The 17,726-nt window shown below is 44.4% G+C and overlaps 1 protein-coding gene across 1 annotated transcript in view; it reads left to right on the top strand.

Moving 5' to 3' along the window:
• Positions 1 to 7,616, top strand: part of LOC110087110 (fatty acyl-CoA hydrolase precursor, medium chain) — a 36,267-nt gene extending 28,651 nt beyond the window's left edge. The window contains exons 11-13 of the mRNA XM_072996442.2: positions 1,307 to 1,456; positions 6,941 to 7,013; positions 7,114 to 7,616. Coding sequence (XP_072852543.2) covers positions 1,307 to 1,456; positions 6,941 to 7,013; positions 7,114 to 7,300 — 410 coding nt within the window. The 3' untranslated portion in view covers positions 7,301 to 7,616. The remainder of the gene's footprint in view (positions 1 to 1,306; positions 1,457 to 6,940; positions 7,014 to 7,113) is intronic.
• Positions 7,617 to 17,726: the final 10,110 nt, after the last annotated feature.

The raw sequence follows: 17,726 nt of genomic DNA, 5'->3' as shown, positions 1-17,726 counted from the left end.
ATATAAGCAGGGAGACAATATACAGCCTTGTCGTACTCCTTTCCCAATTTTGAACCAATCAGTTGTTCCATAGCCAGTTCTAACTGTTGCTTCCTGTCCCACATATAGGTTTCTCAGGAGATAGATAAGGTGGTCAGGCACTCCCATTTCTTTAAGGTAGGGCCGTAGCTGATATAATTTCCGCAGCTGAAGGAAGGCGCCCCTGGCCACCGAGTCCACCTGGGCTTCCAGAGTTAGACTGGGGTCCAGGAGCACCCCAAGCTCTGGACCCTGTTCCTTAGGGGGAGTGTAACCCCATTCAGGGCAGGGAAATGGCCCTCCAGCCTGTCCGGTGAAGCACGCAGTAACAAGCACGCACTAACAGCACTTCCGTCTTGTCTGGCTTGAGTTTCAATGTATTAACCCTCATTCAGTCCATTGGGTCGAGACATAAGTTCAGCACAGAAACCGCCTCAGCTGGGTTGGTGGAAAACGAGAGGTAGAGCTGAGTGTCATTAGCATATTGCTGACTGCTCAGCCCAAACCTCCTGATGACCTCTCCCAGCGGTTCCATGTAGAGGTTGAACAGCATGGGGGACAGTATCGAGCCCTGAGGAACCCCATGAGATAAATGCCATGGGACAGAGCTACTGTCCCAGCACCACCCTCTGGACACGGTCAGCCAGGAACGAGCGGAACCACCGTAAAGCGATGCCCCCAACTCCCAACCCAGCCAGCCTATCCAGAAGGACACCATGGTCGATGGTGTTGAAAGCTGCTGAGAGGTCCAGGAGTATCAACAGGGTCACACTCCCCCTGTCTCTGTCCCGGCCAAGGTCATTGTACATGGCAATCAGGGCAGTCTCCATACCAAAACCTGGCCTGAAACCCGATTGAAATGGATCCAGTCCATTTTAGTCCACTTTGAAATATTCTGTGATAAAGGATAACATAGGAGAGTCCATTCTTTCTTACTGTTTCTTCTTTGAAGTTTCTGGAATGGGATATATTCCCAGGTGTCTATACGGTTATGTACAATTCTATATTTCATAGTCTACTAAACCCTCAGTTTCTTCACAATTGTGAAGCAGCTGTTGCACTTATTCTGCAAAGTCAGTCGTAATGGAGCGCATGAGGAGGAGGAGGAACTCCCTGTAATACAGGGAATCAGACACTTTAACATTATTCTGGTCGGATATGAAGTTAAGCTTGTGATGCCTGGCATCTCTCACAACGAAACATGGGTTGCCTGGATCTAACCAAGCAGCTAGAGCATGCTCATGTTCAATGACAATGACAATGTCTCTCTCTCTCTTTTCGTTTATAGATGCTGGCGCTCCCGTCTACTTTTATGAATACCAGCACCGACCCACAGTCTTCAAAGACTTAAGACCAGATTTTGTAAAAGCAGATCATGGGGATGAGCTGGGCTTTGTTTTTGGAACACCGTTCTTAGGAAATGACACAATCAGTTTTGGTAAGTATGTATGATCAAGGAGAAATTGAAGGCAGGGTGGCAGGAAGATTGTAATGGGGCCACAATGAATACGTGAAGTTGGTAAAGCCAAGTGCAGATAGATAGATAGATAGATAGATAGATAGATAGATAGATAGATAGATAGATAGATAGATAGATAGATAGATAGATAGATAGATAGAGAGAGAGAGAGAGAGAGAGAGAGAGAGAGAGAGAGAGAGAGCGCTACCAATTCTCCTTTACAAATGTCAACAATCAATTAGATGCTGGGTACTCCTCAGCATAACTATTCGATTTCAATACCCAGTTCCTTTTTTTCAGATTTGCTACCTGGTACCTGTTGTAATCCGGGGGGTGGGAGTTGTGCAGGAAATGCCTTTAAAAATATTTGGCATGGGAAGAGGTAGTAATGGAGACAAGTTTTCAAACTAGGCTGTAATGTCAGCCCATGCAAATATTATGCACTTTTTTGATAGCTTTTCTTTAATATATATATATTTATTTATTCAGTATAGTAGGACCACAGTATCCACAGGATTAGTACCCATGCTTTTTCCCACCTGAAAATATTAATTAAAAAAAACCAGAAATACAGTACTGTATATGCTTCCAAGGTATATTACCAGAACTGGTCACTAGAGGAAACCATAAAGTACGCTACGCTAGAGCCTCGTGGCGCAGTGGTTAAACCGCTGTACTGCAGCTAAAACTGTGCTCACGACCTGGGGTTCAAATCCCAGGTAGTTGACTCAGCCTTCTATCCTTCCGAGGTCGGTAAAATGAGGACCCAGCTCGCTGGGGGGGGGGCAATGTGTAGCCTGCATAATTAAATTGTAAACCGCCCAGAGAGTGCTTGAAGTGCTATGGGGCGGTATATAAGCAGCACACTTTGCTTTTTTTGCTTTTTAGATGTAAGGTTTCTATACCTGCCCTTTTTGGCATCTATGGGATGTTGTTTTTTTTTTTTATATAATTTTTTAATTTTATTTTCAAAACTATTGGGTAATGGGGAAGGAATACAAAAGGCAAAGGGCAGTGGGGGGGGAATGGAAAAAGGGTTTTGAGAATAAGAAAACATCAAATGCATAATCATTCAATCTTACATATCAAGTATATAAACATCTAATCTATTCATGTTCCAATAAAGGTTCATCTTTCTTCTTCTTTTTCTTCTTCTTCTTTTGACTATTTTGTCTATGTATTAACCTCTTTAGCTTTCAACTTATACGTGTAATACAGCTTAAATCTATGTTATTCCCACAGCATCAGAACACCAAGGCCAATTGTGAAATATATCCCCTCTTTCACCCTCCTTTTTTCTTGAGAATACACTCGGCAGACCCAAAATAATATAAATCCTGCTCTCCCCTCCCCTTTCCTCCCTGTGCTTGTTTTGTTTCTGCGACTCTTTTTTCTTCCATATTTTAAAAGGGGAAACAATATCATTCAAAGTTTGCTTTTCAACCTCAATTTCATTATCTGCTATCGCTACATCTCTTACTGGGTGGTCCTCCATCCCTTGTATATTATCTGATATCTTCATCAATACAACCGGTTCTGAGATCTCTTTTTGGTGTAATTTAACCTCTGCTACCTTCCCTCCCCTAGAGCCTCCAATCACGTCTTCCATCTGGTCAATATAATAATTTACCTGCATGAATTTTTGCAACAGTGACATCTGAAAAGAGGTTTTCCAGTCTAGCCACCGATCTGTAATTTTCTCAGGGGGAGATTCCATTTTCTGTTTCCACTATTTTCACATAAAATTCCCTCTCCCCTTTACCCCAGTACACATCCAATATTTCTAATATTTCACCTTGCAACTATACCATATTAGCAATAAGATAGCAGGTACATTCAAGTAAGAGATGAAATCTAAAACATAAATCTCTCAAGTGTCTTTGTAGTCCAGTCCTTTTACACGTCGCTAATATCTTCAGACCGGTTGCTTCTTCTTTTCCTCTTCTCCAAGTTTGTTTTAACCTTCACCCGGCAAGACTCTATTATTAGAATGTCATTTGTCAAGATCCCAGTTCAGTTCAAACCACATAGCCCCCAGTTCCCAGCTCACAGTCCGTTTCTTCCTTTTACTTCTTCCACTGAGCCTCGTGGCGCAGTGGTTAAAACGCTGTACTGCAGCTAAAAACTGTGCTCACAACCTGGGGTTCAAATCCCAGGTAGCCGGCTCAAGGTCGACTCAGCCTTCCATCCTTCCGAGGTCGGTAAAATGAGTACCCAGCTTGCTGGGGGGGCAATGTGTAGCCTGTATAATTAAAAAAAAATTGTAAACCACCCGGAGAGTGTCTGTAGCGCTATGGGGCGGTATATAAGTCCAATAAATAAATAAATAAATAAAGACTTCCTTCTCCTCCCCCGAACAGGGAGATCCAGCAATCAGAGTCCCGGCAATATATTATCCACGGAAAGCAGAGTCCCACACAGTCTAAAAATATATAACCACAGACGAAAAGGGGTCCAAAGTGAACAGCTTGCAACAGAATTTATTTTTTCAAGGCCCGTCAGTTGATTCTTCAAGAGTTATTTTTCCTCCTTTAATGGAGACACGAGCTATTTCTGCCTGGCTGTTCCTTTAGAAATAACTCGACCTTCAGCTTGGGTAAAGCTGGAATGCTAGGAATGACGCTCCTTATCTCATTTGGTCATAAATTTGCACACAATCACTTGTTCTTCATTTAATGAGGTTTTTCATAGAACAAGGGCTTCCACTTACTTTGATGTATACTTTCGCCGTGCTTCTGTTTTCTTATTCTCGGCGAACGGAGCTGTCTTTGGCTAGTTGCCAAAAATGGCGCCCATCTTCGTCTGTGCTGATGTGAATTTCCAGAAGAAAGACAAATTGAGTTGCTGCCCAATCTTCTAACTTCTGTGGCTCACCAGCTGCTGCAGAAGGGTCTCTCCTGACTCTTCCTTGCCCCCCCCATTTCTGGAAGGGTCCCAGACCGAAGTGGTTCTAGCTTTCCCCGGGAGCTATTCCCGAGAGCTGCTAGCTTCACCAAGACGAAGCTCCTCCTTCCTACCGGCATCTATGGGATGTTGTGAGACTCAAGGCGAGAGTGTAAAGGCTCTCCCCGCTGGAGTGTCGTCCTCCCTCAAAAGAGAGCAGGAGGTGCAGACAAACCTGCCTACACCGCCCATTGAAACCAAACAGCAGGGAGCTGATACCTGGGAGTTGGAGCAGGAACTTTTGAAAATGACAGTGGCCACACAAACAGGAAGTGAATTGGGGGGAAGAGAGGAAAGGGGGAGGCCTGCTGTGGAGGCGGGAATGGGAGATATAAAAGGTCATGTTGACCCAATACTGGGGGGGGGGAGAGAGGGCTGGGAGATTATATGGGTGAAGGACCCATAGACCAGTAAATGGGAAACAGTGCGATTTCCTCGGGAGGAGGCAGACTACTGGAGAAGAAGGGGTCTGCCGCAACGTCTTTCCTATTGGGGAGAATCTGAGGCCCAGGAGTGGCACAGACATTACAGAGAGGAGAAAGAAGCGGTGTCCCAGGAAGAGAGGGAGCGCCCGAGCATGGCGTTTGCCGGAAGCCCAGAGGAGGGGCTACTTAACAGGCCCTGGACCCCCTCTACGAGGAGAGGAGGATGTCTATGGGATGGAGGGATGAGGTGAGGGGGCCACCCTGCTTTTAAACTCAGAGGTAGTGGTTCATGAGTTTGAGGACAGTAACTCGGTTTTTGAGGGGACCTTGAGATGAGTTGGGTAACAACCCCTTTGTTAAAGACGTTTGGATGCCCTCGCCGGATCCGTTGGCAGCAAGAGAGAAGATGGAAGCCAAGGTTGCGCGACAATATTTATTGTTAAACATTCCAATAAAAGCTAGTTATGATTTTACAGCAGGCGTGTCTCCAGAGTCTCAGTTGGATACCGGGGAAGCAAAACACGAACCCTTACAGATGTGTGTGCTTGGGAGTGATCCCTGTGGATACTGTAGTCCTACTATAATTAAATTAATAATTAGGTTTTTAGTTTAAAGTTGTATTTGTTATATAATACCAGTGTGTCTTGCATTTCTGAACAACAATTGCAGGCTATCTTTATTGATTGATTTGATTTGATTTGTACAAAGATAGCATAAGAAATAAATAAAGGAAAAATAAAAAGGAAATCAGATATTAGCTGGAGGGAAAGCCTGAATATACAGCCATGTCTTTAATTGACTTTTAAAGGTGCCCAGCGTAGGGGCTGAACGAATCGCCAGAGGAAGGTTATTCCAGAGGCGAGGAGCCACCGCCGAGAAGGCCCGATTTCGTGTCCTTTCCTTCCGGGCCTCCCTCGGCATCAGGCTCCTCAGCCTCACCTCCTGGCTCGTGTGGATGATCCGGGTAGATCTAGGTGGGAGTAGGCGTTCCACCAAGTATCGAGGTCCTAGACCGCTTAGGGCCTTATATGTAAGCATTAACACTTTGAAGTCAGCGCAGAAATGGATGGGCAGCCAGTGCAGCTTGGCCAGAGTACTAGAGATATGTTGGTATTTCCTCACTCCAGTAAGGAGTCTGGCCGCTGCGTTCTGCACCACCTGAACTTTCCGCGTCAGCTTCAAAGGCAGCCCCACGTAGAGGGCGTTGCAGTGGTCTAATCTAGAGATTACGAGCGCATGTTCTAAAGTAGTGAGCGCCCCCGTGTCTAAGTAAGGTTGCAGCCAGGCAATCTGCCAAAGATGGAAAAAGGCGGTATGGACTACCGATGCCACCTGCGTTTCCATGGTGAGCGTCAGGTCCAGATGTATGCCCAAGCTACGGACTCCACTCTTCGCGGCCAGGGTCACCCCCCCCCAAATGTGAGAGAGTCACCCAAGCTGCCAACCACGGGGCCACCCACCCTCAGAACCTCTGTCTTGTCCGGATTCAGCCTCAGCCCATTTTCCTGCATCCATTGCAGTACGGCCTCCAGGCAGCCCTGGAGTGACAGAACGGCATCACCTAAAGCTGGTAAAAAGGAGATGCAGAGCTGGGTGTCATCAGCATATTGATGACAGGTTGCCCCACACCCCCTGATGACCCCACCCAGTGGCCTCATATAGATGTTGAATAGCATTGGGGAGATAATTGACCCCTGTGGGACCCCACAATTGAGACTCCACGGGGCCAAAACAAGTTGATTCTGACTGACGCTTTTCAGGGTTTCTAGGTAATGAATACTCAGAAGTGGTTTACTGTTCCTTGCTTCTCGAAGCATCCTGGGAGTGCGCAGCTTTGCCCAAGGACACCCAGGCTGGCTCTTCTCCCAGGAGGCCCAGTGGGGAATCAAACTCTCAACCTCTGGCTCCACAGCTGGTGACCCAAACCACTGAGCTATCCAGCCAACTTTTCTCTTTTATAGCAAGGGCTAAATTTCGTTCCTTTAGAAGAAGAAAGCATTCTCTTAAAAATACTCATTGAAGACAAAGAGTTCATGAGTTCCAAGGAAAGCACGTGTTCTTTGAATAATTGCTTTCTCTCAATGGCTCTTTTCAGGTGAATTTACAGAGAAGGAGAAGGAGCTCAGCAGGACAATCATGAAATACTGGGGCAACTTTGCCTACAATGGGTGAGATCCTTGGTTAGGCTTTGAAAAATTGACTGTTTTAGTTTTAACGGAGGTCGACACATAGAGCAAGAACTAAATTCTGCATTCCAATATCTTCCAGAAACCCAAATGGCAAAGGATTGGTGGAATGGCCGCGCTATGATATGAATGAAGAGTATTTGGAATTAAACTTGGTGCAAAAGAAAGCCAGAAAACTGAAAAACAACAAGGTTGATTTCTGGTTAAAAACCTTGCCTGAAAAAATGAAAAAAATTATCAAAGAACCGCAAATACACGTGGACCTGTAACTGCCAAATAACAGTTTCCTGGTTGTTTGCCTTGCAGCACATTCCTAGAGGGTATGCTTTCTGTGTGGAAAACTGATTTGTCACAAAAGAAGGCTTAATTTCTGTCACTCTTGGTAAAGTTGAAACGTCCGGTGAATCAGAAAGGAAAAATGATCAGCGGGGTGGATGGTGGGGAGGTTGCAGCCTTGGGATTGCCTATCAGTGAATGCTGCACAGGAGTATTATTAGGAAAGGAAAGCAAGCTTGCAGAACCTCCATGATTAATTCAGTGCATGCACTTACAGAAACGATTCAAATAAAAGGCACTTTTGTCCAAGAGGCGCCCTCCTCTTTTCTCGTCCATGACGCAATGCGCCTCTTCTAAAACTGGGCTCTCTCTGACATATGCAGACATAAATGCTTCCCTTCTCCTGGTTCACTGGTTTGGTCATTCAAATTAGTAAGTTCTGTAGACCAGGGCCCCCCAACCATTTTCACCCTGGGGACCGACTGAGAGTGCGTGCATGTGCAAATCAGCTGTGTGGGGACCGCCTGAGCATGCGCAAATCAGCTGTGCGGGGATGAGTGTGTGCGGGGAGGGCAGGAGGCCTGTCTCCGTAGCCCAGTCTGGCTCAGTCTATGGACCAGCGCCAGGGGGTTGGGGATCTCTGCTGCAGACTTCCATAAAATCTAGAAAGACTTGAAACTTGGACAGCCCTATCTAATAAGATGCAATTCAGTGGTGGGAAAAGTAAGGTCCTGCACTTAGGCAGAAGAAACCAGATACACAGGTCCAGGATAAGTGCTGCCTGGCTCAAGAGGAGTACCCATGAGAGGGACGAGTCAGCAGTGTGCTGCCAAGAAAGCCAACACAGCCCTAAGGCTGCATCAACAGGGAGATAGCATCAAGATCACAGGAAGTGATCGTACCACTCTGTACTGTGCTGGTGAGGTTTTGTCCAGTTCTGGTCACCACAATACAAAGAAAGATGCTGAGGCCCTGGAAGGGGGTGCACAGAAGAGCAACAAAGATGATAAGCGGACTGGGGGCTAAATCTGATGAAGAACGACTCAAAGAACGAGGTATCTTTAGTTCAACAAAGAGAAGACCGAAGGGAGACATGATAGCCATCTTCCAATATCTGAAGGGTTGTCCCAGGGAAGAGGGCATCGATGGATTCTCCCCTTTACCTGAGGGTAGGACAAGAACCCATGGGTGGAAACCCGTCAGAGGGAGATCTAACCTGGAAACGAGGAATTTCTGGATGGTGGGAACCAGCAGGCAGTGGAACAACCTCCCGATGTTCTGGGTCCCTCATCTCTGGAGGTTTTCAAGAAAAGATTGGACAGCCATCTGTCTGGGATAGAAGTTAACCAATTACACTGAATTTGCCATACCTTGGGCCAGGCTCACCTAAAAAGGTGGTAATGCGAGGAAAAACGGGAGGGAGTAGGAAATGAGGAAAACTGAAGATGAGATGGATTGACTCAATGAAATAAACCATGGCGCCGAGTTTGCCAGGCCTCAGAACAGCTGTTAATGATTTGTTGTTGTTTAGTCGTGTCCGACTCTTCGTGACCCCATGGACCAGAGCATGCCAAGCCCTCCTGTCTTTCACGGCCTCCCGGATTTGGGTCAAATTCATGTTGGTCACTTCGGTGACCCTGTCCAGCCATCTCGTCCTCTGTCGTCCCCTTCTCCCCTTCCCTTCACACTTTCCTAACATCAGTGTCTTTTCCAGGGAGTCTTCTCTTCTCATGAGATGGCCAAAGTACTGGAGCCTCAGCTTCAGGATCTGTCCTTCCAGTGAGCACTCAGGGTTGATTTCCTTCAGAACGGATAGGTTTGTTCTCTTTGCAGTCCAGGGGACTCTCAAGAGTCTCCTCCAGCACCACAATTCAAAAGCATCAATTCTTTGGCGGACAGCTTTCTTTATGGTCCAGCTCTCACTTCCATACATCACGACAGGAAAAACCATAGCTTTGACTATGCGGACCTTTGTCGGCAAGGTGATGTCTCTGCTTTTTAAGATGCTATCGAGGTTTGTCATCGCTTTCCTCCCCAGAAGCAGGCGTCTTTTAATTTCAGGGCTGCTGTCTCCATCTGCAGTGATCATGGAGCCCAGGAAAATAAAATCTGTCACTGCCTCCATGTCTTCCCCTTCTATTTCCCAGGAGGTGAAGGGACCAGTGGCCATGATCTTAGTTTTCTTGATGTTGAGTTTCAGGCCATTATTTGCACTCTCCTCTTTCACCCTCATTACAAGGTTCTTTAATTCCTCCTCACTTTCTGCCATCAGAGTGGTATCATCTGCATATCGGAGGTTGTTGATTTTTCTTCCGGCAATCTTAATTCTGGTTTGGGATTCCTCCAGTCCGGTCTTTCGCATGATGTATTCTGCATATAAGTTATATAAGCAGGGAGACAATATACAGCCTTGTCGTACTCCTTTCCCAATTTTGAACCAATCAGTTGTTCCATAGCCAGTTCTAACTGTTGCTTCCTGTCCCACATATAGGTTTCTCAGGAGATAGATAAGGTGGTCAGGCACTCCCATTTCTTTAAGGACTTGCCATAGTTTGCTGTGGTCCACACAGTCAAAGGCTTTTGCATAGTCAATGAAGCAGAAGTAGATGTTTTTCTGGAACTCTCTGGCTTTCTCCATAATCCAGCGCATGTTAGCAATTTGGTCTCGATTTCCTCTTCCCCTTCGAAATCCAGCTTGTACTTCTGGGAGTTCTCTGTCCACATACTGTTGAAGCCTACCTTGGAGGATTTTGAGCATAACCTTGCTAGCGTCGGAAATGAGTGCAATTGTACGGTAAAAATCCCATGATCAGAAACAAAAAGCTAAAAAATACTGTAGGTCCCTTTTAAAACGAGGCTTGTCTATTTGAATCTGTGAGAAAGCAACCTGCCAACTTTATTTATTTATTTATTTATTTGTTTGTTTATTTATTTATTTATTTAATTTATACCCCACCTATCTGGTTGATATGACCACTCTAGGTGGCTAGAAAGAGCTGAAGCCAGACAGATAGAAATGGAAATGAGAGAAAAAGAAACTCAAAATATTCTGAAGTAAAATTTGGTAATAGAAACTAGGAAGACAGAAGGAAAGAGCCCAGAAATTACCACCACAACAAACAGGCACATGGAAGCCAGTTTAGGGACAAAACCCCAGAGCAAAATCAACAGAAATATAAAAGCAGGGAAGGGAGACAAGCCCCCCCCCCCAAATGGTGTCATGGCTGTGGGAAACCAAGGGACTTAATTTCTGAGTTTCAAACCCAAGAGTAAAGACTTCAATCTACAGAAAGAAGAGGGAAATGCGCCTAAGAAAATATACTATGTGCAACAACAGAAAGAAAATTCTGAGAGAAGGCAAGCCGCCTAGAGTGGTCCTCACACGACCAGATAGGCGGGATATAAATAAAATAAATAAATAAATAAAATAAATAAATAAAATGACAGTTTAACTGCCAAAAGAGAGGGTCAGGAGCAACTGCCACCTATAGCACAGATGGTTCACTGCTACTATATCAAAACCAACATGGAGTTGATGAGATGTCATTTATTTAATTTATATGCCACCCACTCTACCCAGAGGTCTCTGGGCAGCTTACAATAATTAAAATTCAATACAATAAAAATAAAATGATTAAAATACAATTAAAATACAATTAAAATACAATTTAAATACAATTAAAATACGATTAAAATTGCCATCATCAGGACCCACAGTTGATGTTATTTCAATGATGTTTTAATCACTATACGCTCACGTTCTCAGATATCTATACTGTACGCCATACAGATATTATTCCACAAGAAGATATCATTCCAAATGAGAAAATTACAGTTAAAGGAATTGGGACAGAATTGATTAATCTACCTGTAGCTAACGTACATATAAAGTATAAAGACTGGACTGGTATATTTAAAGTAGCCATGTTTGATTGGGCTAGACTTAACAGAGCACGTCAAAAGTGCTAAGAATTGAATATATAAATACCTTGATTAAAGTGAATCTACATAAGCAAACATAAATTTAACCAAAGCAGCGTTTATTGAATGAATAATAAAAGACCAGCCATGATTTTCTTTATGCGATTTACCTACAAATCCATAAATAAACATTGTTATATTGGACAACACTGAATATCTTGGTAGGGACTCAGCCTCCTATCCTTCCAAGGTCAGTAAAATGAGTACCCAGCTCGCTGGGGGGAGTGTCATGAGTGCTTCCGAAGACCTGGACCCAGAAGGGTTAACTGTGGCTGAAGAGAATGTGGAGAGTTCAGAAACACCTGAAACACCTCCAGATTCTCCCTCCACAGCAGACAGGCTTCGGGGCAGGTTTCGGGAAAGACTTAGGACAAGAAGAGCAGAGGATCGCTCAAAGGCTTTCCACAGAGACCTACGTTCATCTAGTCCTGAGTATTAGCAGGATAGAAAGCTTTCCAGCAGCTCAAGGAGCTGTTTCATTATAAAACAGCTTCCAGTGAAGCCAGAAACTCCGTGGAAGCAAAGAGTCTCTAAACCTTGGCTTGCATCCACGCTTCTTGAATCGTATTCCTGTCTCTGAACTCTGGATTTTGACCCTGGACTACGCTGGTATTGGACTCTGGACTCTGACCCTGAACTACACTGTGTATTGGACCCTGGACTTTGACATTGGACTTCCTTCTGTGAGTTGGTTTCTGGACTTTGCATTCTTGATATCTCTGACCCTGGACTGGTTTATCGGACCTCGGCTATTGTAACCCCCAGGAACGTGACAGGGAAGGGCAATGTGTAGCTTGCATAATTCACTTGTAAACCACCCAGAGAGTGCTTAAAGCGCTATGGGGCGGTCTATAGGCAGCACGCTTTGCTCTTTTTTTGCTTTGCTTTATGACTGTTCCTTTCTTCCAGGAGTGCCCTGGGACTATTTATAGTGTGCCCAAGGCTACCCAGGCTGGCTCTTCTCCCAGGAGGCCCAGCGGGGGAATCAAACTCCCAACCTCTGGCTCGGCAGCCAGAGGCCGAAACCCCTCAGCTTTGACTTCCAAATGATTTGCCCAGTTTGGCCAAAGTGTTTAGGCCAGATTTCTCGCTCCTCTGAGGCGTTTTATTCTGAGTTCTGCAAAAGAGGGTTCCCGGTGTCTAAGGCTTTTGTTCTTTCAATACAATGAGGTCACCGGGGCACCAAAAGGCGACCGGTTGTCTTTCTAGGCAAGAACTGCCTAGAGGGGCTTTGACTCCGTAACCTGTTAGAGGAGGAACTTGCTAATCCACATGGTGACCTGTAATACATGAAACAAGTGTTTCCCAAAACTTTCCATAACCCCCCAGCCAGCTGAAAAAACCCAAGGGGAGAGCATAAAACCACGAGCAGCCGAAGGAGGTCCACAGGAGAAGGCAGGTGTGATTCGAACTTCCAAGATGTTTTAAAAGGCAGGAGGAAGTAAGTACTATCTTGATTTTCCCAGTCTGGAGGCGATGACTTAAAACACATCCTTCATACAATCACCTGGAAACCCTTTGTCTACTGCCCCTCTATCTGTCTGCTGTTCTCACAGCTTGGAAAAGTTATTGTTATTATTCCTATTTTTTTTGGACAAGTCCCCAAATTCCTCCGGCCAGCCTGGGCTTCCACAGTCCCGTTTTCCAATCTATTTCTCGGCCTTGGGGTTTCCCGTCTGAAAAGAGGCTGGCCGCCGGGTCTTCAGCTCATCGTTGTTTCTCAACGTGCCTCAAAGGTTAAATGTCCTGATTTCTACTGGTGTGATCTTCATCATTTGTCTTTCCCTTGCTCTTTGAGTTTTTTCTATTTATGGGTTCTGTTAGAGTCCAGCTCGGTGGAGCACAGGGATCCGTCAAATTCATCTCCCGGCTTCAGCTTGAAGGTTAGATTTCGCACACGATACACGTAACCCGCCCCAGATAAATATATTCATAGATTTATTCTACAGTACAACGTTCTGATTTTCCTCTTGGTTGGACTTTACTTGTTCAGTTTAGTCTTAAACTTCAACTTTCTCCCGCCCAGTTTTCTATTCAGGGATGGGGGCCCGAGTCCTGGGACTTGCTCTCAAGTCGTACTTAAGTCACGCCAGCGACTCAACTCAGGTTTATTTTTTTTTCAATGACTCGGAATCAACTCATGACTGAGAAGCACCCACCCCTCCTTTTTTTTCTTGGGGAAGCAGCTTATTTTCAATAGGGACACAGATGTGGGGCTTAGGATTCGGGGCTGAGTACCAAAAACTCAAATTCAGGACTTTGGACCCAAAGACTTGCCAAGATCTCTGTTTCAACTCTTTCAGTGCATTTTGTAAGTCATCAAAGTCCTCTGCTATGGCTCTTGTACCACAGAACCCATGTATCATTCACGACATCGGAGAATGCCATGTGTTTGGAGCAAAAATGTCCCATACTGTCTGGCAGCAAGCTGTGATGCCAAAACACAAGAGGGGCCTGTTTCGATGATCAATAGATTCACCTCCTCTGGTCTGACACCGTATCTCACTGTGGGTTCCAGAAATGCAAGACCTTAAAGCTCTCCCTAATTACAACCTTCCTGCTGGTTCCTAATTCCCTGAAAATACCCCGGAGGTCGTTCCGTAGAAATCTTTTTGAGTTTTCACCCAGTTGCATCATCACCGCTTTTCTGAGACTGGACCTTTCTGCGGACAGCCGTCCAGGAAGCTCCGTCTCCTCACTTGCCTAAGACATGTCGGTTTCATCATCTTCCTGTAATTACTCAGCCTCAGAAAAGCGTAGAGACCTAGTGTCGAGACCTGTGGGCCAAATTTGTTTCCTCTTCGTCACTGGAACTGGAAAAGTACGCTTTCCTGGCTCACGACTGCCATCAATTTCCTAGCCAGCAGGAAATTCAAGGAATCCTGATTGAAGAAAGAAACTTGTCTAAACCCGGATTCTTACCTTCACGGGCGAAGACCCTGTTGACAGCCATTCTCAGCTGGGTTGTTTTATTGACTCTTCCTTATAGGTAAAAACAAAATAAAAGTTTTTAAAAAGAGAGAAAAGAACAGCACAGACAAAAGGCAAAAATCTGGTGTTGCCTTAAAGACTAACTTCATATAGTTTTTTTTAATGTCAGCTTTCGTGGACGAGTCCCCTTTGTCTTCCTTGTGACCCAAGCCTGTGTACGCCTACTTGGAGGTGCCCTGCGATGAAACCAAACTGGATGTTTACTTCTGAGTAAACTTGTAGGGTTTTTACTTTCCTTCGCACAGTGACCTCCGTCAATGGATTTGTGAGCGCAATCCTGGAGGGATTAGGGATCCCCTTTGGAGCAAAAGGATGCCATAGGAAAGCAGCTGGAAAATTCGCCAGGTCCAAAATGCGGCAGCCAGATTGCTGACGGGAGCTGGTTACAAGAAATCATGTTGCCTCCTTGTCACACAGCCCCGTTCGCTGGCGGTCTGTTTCCCAGCACAAAGTCAAAGTCCTGGTTTTATAAAGCCATCAATGAATTGGGTGGATGCCCCTTGAAAGAGCCCATTTCTATTTTTGAACCAGGTTTTAAAATCATCACAAGATGCCCCTTTCTCTCGATTCCACCCCCTTCACAGGGGTACTTGGTGGGTGGCTGCTCCTTTAGACTGTGGAACTCCCTGCTACTGGAAGCCAGGCTGGTCCCATCTTGGCTGTCCTTCCAAAGGAGGCCAAGACCTCTCTCTTCAGACAGGCTTTCCCTCAGCCTCTGCCTGATATGGATTTTTTTTTTTAAAAAAAACTCCATCTTATGTAGTTTTTTGATCTATTTCAATGTGCTTTCAGAACATTTTAAAAGCTGTTTTTATCTATTAGCTTTAATATATATCTGTTTAATCACTTTTTAATATGGTAATAATTTATTCGCGAAAGCTTTCATGGCCGGGATCTAATGGTTGTTGTGGGTTTTTCGGGCTCATTGGCCATGTTCTGAAAGTTGTTCTTCCTAACGTTTCGCCAGTCTCTGTGGCCAGCATCTTCAGAGGACAGCACTCTGTGCTCTGATGTAGTTGGCTTGGGAGTGCAGTATTTATGGCTGTGAGATAGGCTTTTGTCTTTTTCTGTAGATGGGTGATTAGTGTGTCTTGTTGTTGGTGTATTGCTGTGCTAAGGAGAAGAGATTATCTGTCACTGTGGATGATGGGTGTCATTGGCTGGTCTTTTGTGTGTAGTGATCCCCTGTCCTTGTGGCTCGGTAGAGTTCATTGACCTTTTGCACGCTGTATTTTTGAGAGCTGGGAGCCAAGTTTTGTTGAGCTTCACACTTTCCTCTTTTTTGTTGAAGTTTTGCTTGTGCTTGTGGATTTCAATGGCTTCCCTGTGCAGTCTGATGATTGCTGGTGTTGTCCAGTATTTCAGTATTTTGAAATATAATTTCATTTCCAGTTTGTTTTAGGGCATGTTCAGCTACTGCAGATTTTTCTGGTCATTTTAGTCTGCAGTGTCTCTCATGTTCTTTGATTCTAGTGTGGATGCTTCAATTTGTGGTTCCAATATATACCTGGCCACAACTGCAAGGTATCTGGTATACTCCTGCAATGGTGACGGGGTCCCTTCTGTCCTTTGCTGACCATAACATTTGTTGTATTTTTGTGGTGGGCTTGAATGCTGTTTGTAGGTTGTGTTTTTTCAAAAGTTTCCCCATGCGGTCCGTGACCCCTTTGATGTATGGCAAAAATACTTTGTGGGTGACTGTTTTTCTTCTTCAGTTCGGTGTTGTTTTCTTGGTTTGATGCCTCTTGTGATTTCATTTTTGGAGTAGCCATTTGCCTGCAGGGCCCAATTCAGATGGTTGAGTTCAGTGCTGAGAAACTGAGTTTCACAGTTCCGATTTGCACGGTCTATCAGTGTTTTGATTATGCCTCTTTTTTGCTGTGGGTGGTGGTTGGAGTTTTTGTGTAGGTGCTGGTCTGTGTGGGTGGGTTTTCTGTAGACCTTGTGTCCCACTCGGAGGTCAAAAACTCCAGTGCTGTCCTCTGAAGATGCCAGCCACAAAGACTGGCGAAACGTTAGGAAGAACAACTTTCAGAACACGGCCAAAGAGCCCGAAAAACCCACAACAACCATGGTAATAATTTATTGGTTTTTAGCTTTTAATGTTTGTTTTAATATTGCAAGCTGCTTTGGTCCTCTAAGAGAAAGGCAGGGTATAAATATTTTAGACAAACAGAACTGTAGCAAGAAGAAGAAAGTGGGGGAGAAACCCCCTTCTTTTAAAAAAAGCAAATAAATAAACAGCTTCCCAGGAGACAGTGTGAATTCATGATTGGGATGAAACCAAATATCTGTATGATTGCGTTCCAAAATCCAGAGGTCATATAAAACAGATTTTTAGTAACAATCCAAGCAGTTTAATGCTTCAGACCACAGGGCAGAGTCAAAAACCAACCAGCCCGCCAGCCCACCTGCCTGCTTGCCTCTGCCTGCCAGCCTGCCTCTTCCTTCCTTCCTTCCTTCCTTCCTTCCTTCCTTCCTTCCTTCCTTCCTTCCTTCCTTCCTTCCTTCCTTCCCCCCTCCATCATAAGTTCTGTCCTTCCTTCTGTCCTTCTGAAAGAAAGATGAGGAAAAATGGACTGCTTTCTGGTCTCTGTTTAAAAATTGCTGAATAAAAGAAAAGGAAGGACACATTTAAACCTCGTTTTTCATTTGTATCTAATGCATAAAGTCCCGACAAAGGAAGAAACCCGACAGATTAAGGCACCCACTTTCTCTCAAGTTACGTATTTTTGCTTGCAAATCCCACTGAGCTGTTCTGACCATTTGTGTTCCAAATATATATAGGCCTATTATTGCACCACAGCCAGTAAAATACCCAGCGAGAAGTGTGGATAGAGTGATAGATATAGGAGGCTCAGGTTTGAATCCCTGCTCAACCATGGAAACTCACTAAGGGTTTGTAAGAACTTGTCAAACCACTCCTTAAACATCTCACTTACCTTGAAATCACTACTAAGGTTGGTTTAAGTTGGCTGCGACTTGACAGCATGTTAACACACACACAGAGAGAGGGAGGGAAAGACATACAGGCATAGCGAAACAATTTGCTATCCTTTTAAGAAGCTTTGGTGTGGCAAACATTTCAGTCTCAATGAAAGGTGATTCAAAATAGATGGAAAGGTGCATAATATTTCTATTACTATTTCTGTTACTATTTCTACTACTACTACTACTACTGTTGTTGTTGTTGTTTATTATTATTATTATTATTATTATTATTATTATTATTATTATTATTATTATTATTATTATTATTATTATTATTATTATTATTATTATTATTATTATTATTATTATTATTAATGTGATTTATCCCCTGCACCATTTGCCAACCAGGCCACTCTGGGCGGCAAGCAAGATAAAGTATACAATAGCAAAACACAATAATAAAAATTAAAATAATACATACATTCAACAAATATAATCACTAGCAGGATAAATCAA

Source organism: Pogona vitticeps, chromosome 3, assembly GCF_051106095.1.
Source record: "Pogona vitticeps strain Pit_001003342236 chromosome 3, PviZW2.1, whole genome shotgun sequence".
Lineage (NCBI taxonomy): Eukaryota > Metazoa > Chordata > Lepidosauria > Squamata > Agamidae > Pogona > Pogona vitticeps.
Note: the sequence above shows the minus strand (reverse complement) of the source record. Positions and strands in the feature narration are given on the sequence as shown.